The sequence below is a fragment of the Chlorocebus sabaeus genome, chromosome 10 (assembly GCF_047675955.1).
Source record: "Chlorocebus sabaeus isolate Y175 chromosome 10, mChlSab1.0.hap1, whole genome shotgun sequence".
In the NCBI taxonomy this organism is placed as follows: domain Eukaryota; kingdom Metazoa; phylum Chordata; class Mammalia; order Primates; family Cercopithecidae; genus Chlorocebus; species Chlorocebus sabaeus.
This window is the reverse complement of record NC_132913.1, coordinates 59,151,507-59,159,938: the sequence shown is the minus strand read 5'-3', so window position 1 is coordinate 59,159,938 and position 8,432 is coordinate 59,151,507. Positions and strand designations below refer to the sequence as shown.

Sequence of the window (8,432 nt, the reverse complement as noted above, 5' to 3'; positions counted from 1 at the left end):
TAAAGAAGTGGTGAGTTATTGTTTCCATGAAACCTTTTGTTTACCATCCAGCTTAAATTGATTTTTTTCTTTGTCTAAACCTCTCTCACATAAATTTACCACACAATTAAGAATCCTCATATGTGCATTGTTACTTAATCATTTTAGATGATTATGTTCCCTTCGTATTTCCTGCTTACAGATATCAATAATAAGAAGGCACATATAGTGTCTTGGAGATAGAGTAGAACTTCATAGCCATATAGAATTCCATACGATGAAGCATCCCACTCTCCCTGCAATGTTCTTTTTTTTTTTTTTTTTTTGAGATGGAGTCTCGCTCCGTTGCCCAGGCTGGAGTGCAGTGGCCAGATCTCAGCTCACTGCAAGCTCCGCCTCCCGGGTTCACGCCATTCTCCTGCCTCAGCCCCCGGAGTAGCTGGGACTACAGGCACCCGCCGCCTCGCCCGGCTAGTTTTTTGTATTTTTTAGTAGAGACGGGGTTTCACCGGGTTAGCCAGGATGGTCTCGATCTCCTGACCTCGTGATCCGCCCGTCTCGGCCTCCCCCTGCAATGTTCTTTAGTATGTTTAAAGCAAAGAAGGATTTGTCTCATCTACTGAGCAGTTGCTTCTCTGTGGTCCACGCTCCTCATTACCATTCTGTTAGGTCTTGGCTTACACTCACTTAGCTGCTGTTATCCATGTAGAACGCTGAGCCTACTGTTTTTAATGAGATGATGTTGCTGCTGCTGCCACATGGATCTCAGTGAAGGGGTTAGCACTTCACCGAGGAAGGTTATACTTCCTATTACTGTGATTTTTCTTCCATGCCATCAACACAACACTTGTTCACAGATAGTATTTTATTGAAGGGTTGGGGATGATTAGAGGAATTATAACTGTTGACTCCCTATTTTATTTCCTATCCTCACCCCAAACCATCCAGGCAAGCCCATTCATTCAGGGTGACAGAAGAGCAAAGTAACAGGAGAGTGAGCAAATAGCAACTGTTTTTTCTTCTTTTTAAGCAGTGATAGCAAGGCATAGTACAGGCAAGACTACGTAGATCAGTTACTCCATGATGTATTGTCTATATTGGCTTGACTAGAGTCAAGAATTCCATAATTCTACCCACTTCTGTCCTCGACTTGTCTCTCTTCACAAGATCTGTTTCTCCTTAAGGTCTAGCTGTTTCATACTGTTTCTCCAAAACTTTCTAACTTAAACTTCCCAATTATCCTTCTGATTCATACGATTTGATACTGATCAATATTACATTACTTCTCTAACATAATTCTTCAGGAGAAGTTTCTTCCTGGGCATATCCCAATTCCTAGCTTACTTGCCTTGTGGTCTGTAGACTTCTCTTCCTTAATGAGTACAAACCTGTCCTCCCCTTTTTAGAAACCTCCTACTCAAAAGAGTTGGTGTCATCCTATGATTAGTTCTCCTTCCCCCAACAGGGCAATCCAAGGACACAATGACCAATTGCAGGATCTTCCTCACCTGTCTGAGTTTCTCAGTCTAGAATTACATCCTGGTTGCATTTCAGTAGAGGAGTTCCAAGTTAGGCTTTAGATTCCAAGTCTGGTTCTTTCCAAAGTACCTGTCAGTATGTTATGCAAATATACTTTCACATTCTTTTTCTAGTTTTCCTGTGGGTAACTATTAGACCGAACACACATATACACCCAAACGTGCATGATCCCAAGGACATATAATTAGTTCTGATGTTAAGGAAAACATTTTATTTCTCGATGCAATATATATATATATATAATTAATTTTTTTATTTTTTTATTTTTTTTGGAGACGGAGTCTCGCTCTGTCGCCCAGGCTGGAGTGCAGTAGCACAATCTCGGCTCACTGCAACCTCTGCCTTCTGGGTTCAAGCAATTCTCCTTTCTCAGCCTCCTGAGTAGCTGGGATTATAGGTGGGCACCACCACGCCTGGCTAATTTTTATATTTTTAGTAGAGATGGGGTTTCACCATGTTGGCCAGGCTGGTCTCGAACTCCTGGATTCAAGTGATCTGCCCGCCTTGGCCTCCCAAAGTGCTGGGATTATAGGCATGAGCCACTATGCCCAGCCTTCTCAATGCAATATAATTTTCACAGATTCCCCTCCCCATAAAAGAAGTATATTATTTGTCAAGCAATTTCAGTTCTTTCTCCTCCTCCCCAACAATGCAGAGGCCTATTAGTGGTTAAGAAATAAGTCCCAGTACAATTTCTGACCAAACAACAGAATTACATACATGGATAGCCATCTTTAGAAACACAAAGACCAACACAAATTTTCCCTGACCTTTTATTATGAAAATTTTAGAACATTTAGAAAAGTTGCAAGAATTTTTTTCAGTGAACTCCTGTATACACTGCCACAGTTAGAAATCATATTCCTATTCATCCACTTCTCTATCCATCCGTAAATCTTTCTTATTTCTTTAATGCATTTCAAAGTAAATTTAAAATACTAGTATTCTCTCCCCTAAATATATCATGGGCTAGAGTTCAATATTTGCTCAACTTGTTTTTCCTTTTGAAGGAAATTTACACACATTTGTAATTAAATGTACAAACCTTATGTTTACATTCACTAAGTTCTGAAAAATGCATACACCTGTTATCTAAGCCCCTAGGCAAGGCATATACTACTATTATCACTTCATATAGTTCCCTTATTCCTCTTTCTAGTCAGTTACTCTCTGGCAATCATGGCTCAAATTTTTTTTCACCAGTGATTTATTTTGCTGGTTCTAGAACTTTGTATAAACGGAATCATATGGTATATGCTCTTTTGTACTACATGAGTCTATGCAAGGCTTCTTTCACTTAGCATGATACTTTTGACACTTGTCCATGTTGTTGTGTGTATCATCAGTTTACTCCATTTTATTTCTCAATAGTATTCCATTCTCCAAATATACCATAGTTTATCTAGTCTTCTATTGATGGACACCTGGGTTATTTCCAGTTTTGGGCTTATTTCCAGTTTTGGGCTATTATGAATAAAGTGGCTGTGAACATTCTTGTACAGGTCTTTTAATAGACATATATTTTCATTTCTCTTGGGTAAATATTGGGAGATAGAATTGCTTGGTCATAGGTAGGTGTATGTTTGGTTTTACAAGAACCTGCTAGACTTTTTCTCAAAATAATTATACCAGTTTATACGCCTACTATAGTGAATAAGCACTCTGGTTGCTCCATATCCTTGCCAGCATCTGGTGTTTTCAGTCCTTAATTTTAGCTATTCTAGTAGATGTGTAGTAGTACCTTCTCACTGTGATTTAATTTGCATTTCCCTGCTGACTAGTGATGTTGTACACTTTTTCATGTGTTATTGACCATTTGTATATCTTATTTTGTGAAGTTCTGTTCCAGTCTTTTGCCGATTTTTAGAACTAGGTTGTTTTATCATTGATATCATTGAGATTTAGGATATATCCTGGATATTAGTCCTTTATTGTGTATATGCTTTGCTAATATTTTCTCCCAGTTAATACCTTGCCTGTTCATTTTCTTAATGCTGTATTTTGAGGAAAGGACATTTTTACCTTTAGTGAAATCTAATTTATCAATTTCTTAATTTATCGTTATTGCTTTTTAGGTTTTGATTAAGAAAACTTTACTTACCTCCAAGTTACAAAGATAGATCTATCTATTCTCTATATATGTATATATATAAAAATATATATTATATACATTATATATATGTATATTTTAGAGAGACAGGGTCTCACTGTGTTGCCCAGGCTGGAGTGCAGTGGCTGTTCACAGCCATGATTATCATTACAGCCTTGAACTCCTGGCCTCAAGTGAGCCTCCTGCCTCAGCCTTCTGAGTAGCTAGGACTCCAAGCACATGTCATGGCACCTAGCCACAAAGAAACTCTTTTATGTTTCCCACTAAAACCTTTGTTTTTAAAGCTGTTGGGGGCAGCTTTATGACTTCAGCTTTTGCATTTAGGTCTATGATTCATCTCAAATCAAATTTAGTATATGGTGTGAGGTAGGGATTTAGGTTCATTAATTTTCCCACACTGATATCTAGTTATTCTAGCATCATTTGTTGAAAAGATTCCTTGCCCCCACTGAATTGCTTTGCCCACTTTGTTAGAAATCAAATGACTTTGGCCAGGCAAGATGACTCACACCTGTAATCCCAGCACTTTGGGAGGCCAAGGCAGGAGGACTGCTTGAACCCAGGAGTTCAAGAACAGCCTGGGTAACATAGTGAGACGCTTTCTCTACAAAAATAAAAAATTTAGCTGGGTATGGTGGTGCATGCCTATAATCCTAGCTACTCAGGAGGCTTAAGTCTGAGGATTGCTTGAACCTAGGAGGTTGGGGCTGCAGTGAGCCATGATCATGCCACTGCACTCCAGCCTGGGTGACAGAGTGAGACCCTGTCTTAAAGAAAAAAAAAGAGAAAAGAAAGAAAAGAAAAATCAGAGAGAGAGAGAAAGAAAAGAAAGAGAAAGAAAAAAGAAAGAAAGAAAAAAGAAAAAGAAAGAAAGAAAGGTCCAATGACTTTATAATTTTGGATCTATTTCTGGGCTCTCTATTCTGTTCCATTGATCTGTTTATCAATTCGTATGCCAGCCAGCAGCACTACACTGTAGCAATTTCTTTCTTTTTTTTTTTTTTTGAGGCGGAGTCTCGCTCTGTGGCCCAGGCTGGAGTGCAGTGGCCAGATCTCAGCTCACTGCAAGCTCCGCCTCCCGGATTTACGCCATTCTCCTGCCTCAGCCTCCCGAGTAGCTGGGACTACAGGCGCCCGCCACCTCGCCCGGCTAGTTTTTTGTATTTTTTAGTAGAGACGGGGTTTCACTGTGTTAGCCAGGATGGTCTCGATCTCCTGACCTCGTGATCCGCCCGTCTCGGCCTCCCAAAGTGCTGGGATTACAGGCTTGAGCCACCGCGCCCGGCTGTAGCAATTTCTTAAGCTTTAGAGTAAGTCTTGAAGCCAGGTAGTCTAAGTCCTCCAACTTTGTTCCTTCTCAAATTTGTTTTGGCTATTTTGGGACCTTTGCTTTTCTCCCACACAAGTTTTAAAGTGACACTTTATTCTTTACTTTGGATCAGGTCCAAAGTATTCTTCTTCACTGACCTCTAAGTAGGAGGGAAACAAAAATCATCCAAATAAATCCACAGGGGTAGAGTAGGGGTGGGTATCTGAGGGACCCGGCAGGATGTTTATTCTCCCAGTTATATATTTCTGATTGGAGTGAGAATAAGTGGCAAGTCACACAGTCTTTACTCCCTCATTACCTAAAGCTGCCTTGGGCACTGGCACAGGACAACAGGTTTCAATATCATTCATTTCACATTATTCATTAAAAAATGAATAGTAAGCCAGGTGCTGTGGCTCACGCCTGTAATCCCAGCACTTTGGGAGGCCGAGGTGGGCGGATCACCTGAGGTCGGGAGTTCGAGACCAGCCTGACCAACATGGAGAAACCCCATCTCTACTAAAAATACAAAATTAGCCAGGCATGGTGGCACATGCCCATAATTCCAGCTACTCGGGAGGCTGAGGCAGGAGAATCGCTTGAACTCAGGAGGTGGAAGTTGCGGTGAGCCAAGATCATGCCATTGCACTCCAGCCTGGGCAACAAGAGTGAAACTACGTCTCAAAAAAAAAAAAAAAGAATGGTAGCACTTGCCTCGGTAAAATATTCTCTCTACTTTGGGAATGATGCTATTTCTCTTATGTTTCCTGTAGCTGCAACACAAGTTTTTTTGTTTTTTGTTTTTTGAGACAGAGTCTTGCTCTGTCGCTCAGGCTGTAGTGTAGTGGTGTGATCTCGGCTCACTGCAACCTCTGCCTCCTGGGTTCAAGCGATTCTTCTTCTTTTTTTTTTTTTTTTCCAGAGAATGGAATCTCGCTCTGTTGCCCAGGCTGGAGTGCAGTGGCACTATCTCAGCTCATTTCAACCTCCACCTCCCGGGTGCTAGCAATTCTCCTGCCTCAGCCTCCTGAGTGGCTGGGACTACAGGGGCACACTGCCACGCCTGGCTAACTTTTTTGTATTTTAGTAGAGACAGGGTTTCACTGTGTTGCCCAGGCTAGTCTTGAACTCCTGAGCTCAGGCAATCCACCTGCCTCGGCCTCCCAAAGTGCTAGGATTACAGGCGTGAGCCACCGTGCCTGGCCTCAAGAGAGTCTTCTGTCTCAGCCTCCTGAGTAGCTGGGACTACTCAGTAGGTGCTCGCAACCACACCTGGCTAATTTTTGTATTTTTGTAGAGACGGGGTTTCAGCATATTGGACAGATTGGTTTCCAACTCCTGACCTTGTGATCCGCCTGCCTTGGCCTCCCAAAGTGCTGGGATTACAGGTGTGAGTCACTGTACCTGGCCGCAACACGTTTTATACAAACGCAAGGCACTCAATAAATGTCTATTAACTAAAATTTGGCTCCTTTTAAATCATGAAATTAGAATGTTTGAAGAAGCATTAAAGCTCATCTAGTTCAATCCTCCATCTGATTATATAGTGTCCTACTAAATACCAGGCTATACATAATAAGTATAGTGATAGTGTATTCACAGCCGTATATGTCTAGAGCAGCTCATTCCATGAATTCCTTCCAAAATTCATTGAAAAGAAAACTGTTTGTTATTGCTTCACCAAGGGAATAAAGAAGGCTGTGGTCCAAAAATAAGATCACCATCATCTCCACCGCATAATTTATAGGATTTAGAGTCAGAGTATGAGGAAGACAGTTCAGGAAAAGACATAACAGCAGGAGTACAACTATTTCTTCTGATTTTTGATACCCCTTTCTTCCATTTCCACCAAAATGAGAATTTATTTCAATGACAGCAAATGTTCATATAGGGAGAATAGTTGTACAGTATAGAGAAGCCCTAAAGTGTGTCATTTATAGTGTCTAATTATAAGTGGCTTGGGCGAAACCCCATAGCTACTAAAAATACAAAATTAGCCGGGCATGGTGGTGTGCACCTGTAATCCCAGCTACTTTGGAGGCTAAGGCAGGAGAATCGCTTGAACCCAGGAGGCAAAGGTTGCAGTGAGCCAAGATCGCGCCACTGCACTCCAGTCTGGGCCACAGAGCAAGACTCCATCTCAAAAAATTAAAAATGAAAACACACATAGGGTTGGGCGCGGTGGCTCACGCCTGTAATCCCAGCACTTTGGGGAGCCGAGGTGAGCGGATCATCAGAGGTCAGGAGTTTGAGACCAACCTGGCCAACATAGTGAAACCCTGTCTCTACTAAAAATACAAAAAATTAACTGGGCATCGTGGCAGGTGCCTGTAATCCCAGCTACTTGGGAAGCCAAGGCAGGAGAATCTCTTGAACCTGGGAGGTGGACGTTGCAGTGAGCCAAGATGGTGCCACTACACTCCAGCCTGGGCGACAGAGCGAGACTCACACACAGACACACACACAGACACACATACACACAATACACATGTGATTGGGATTGTGGAGAAACATTGACCATCTGTAAGCCCCTAGAGGGTGGGGGCTATAAGTTATTTGCATTATTTACAGGCAGGACCATGTCAGGCATATAATGGATACCCACACAAGTTTGAATCAATATGTAGTCGAATACAGTCATATTGGCAAGACTCGGGTTTAGAAACATTGTTTTGGTTCCAGATAGAGTTACCACTTCTACTTCTTAGGTAGGGCTAGAAATCCAATGGAGAATTACTTTCTGTTCATATATGGACAAGCGATTCATTGCCAGCCCTGTCAAAGACAAATGGAGTTTTTTCTCATCGTACACAGGATTTGGGTGATTAGGAAAGTGGAGTGAGTCTACTAATAAACCGTTATAATAGGACGCAAAGCAAAAATAAATTCAGCGTATTCATCCCATGCCAATTTAGGAGCATATGTCTCAAGTTATGTTTACTTAGGTTTTCCCTAGGGTGAGTGCTTCCCAATCTTTTTTTTGTCGGTATTTGCCATCAGTTGTCATTAATTCATTGTTATTAATGGGAAGTGCTCTTTGATCCGTGGAAATCTTGCCCAATATAGGCCCCAAATGTTCCTTAAAGCCTTGGGGAAAACGACTTTGGCTGGTCGGTGCCCAAAGCCACACCCACCAAGAGGCCTTAGGAAACCCGGGGCTTTCCTGGCGGCGACCTAGCTGTGGCAACCAGGCGGCGCGTCAGGATCCCACGGGTCGCGCTTGTCCTCCCCGTGGGAGGCGCGTCCCCCTCCTCCGGCCGGCCGGCCGGCCGGCGGGCCCGGGGCCAGCTGCCTTTCTGACCTGGGCGCCGGGCCTCTCTCCGCACGCGGCGCGTCCCGAGTTCATTTGCATAGGGACGCGCGCGGCGACGGCGAGAGGGAGGGCGGGCGCGGCCGGGGAGGCGGCGCGCGCGCGCGCCCTGACAGCTCGGCCCTGCTCGCTCACTCGCTCGTCCCCGGCTTCCGAGCACAGCATGGCGGTCAAGGTGACTCCAA

The 8,432-nt window shown here is 43.1% G+C and overlaps 1 protein-coding gene across 2 annotated transcripts in view; it reads left to right on the top strand.

The window, feature by feature from the left end:
- Positions 1-8,302: 8,302 nt before the first annotated feature.
- The window catches only part of SLC25A12 (solute carrier family 25 member 12), a 111,314-nt gene continuing 111,184 nt past the window's right edge, over positions 8,303-8,432 (top strand). Inside the window, exon 1 of one of the 2 annotated variants that reach the window (XM_007965355.3) lies at positions 8,303-8,422. In XM_007965355.3, coding sequence (XP_007963546.1) covers positions 8,411-8,422 — 12 coding nt within the window. In that variant the 5' untranslated portion in view covers positions 8,303-8,410. The remainder of the gene's footprint in view (positions 8,423-8,432) is intronic. The other variant, XM_073019813.1, reaches the window with a different exon arrangement.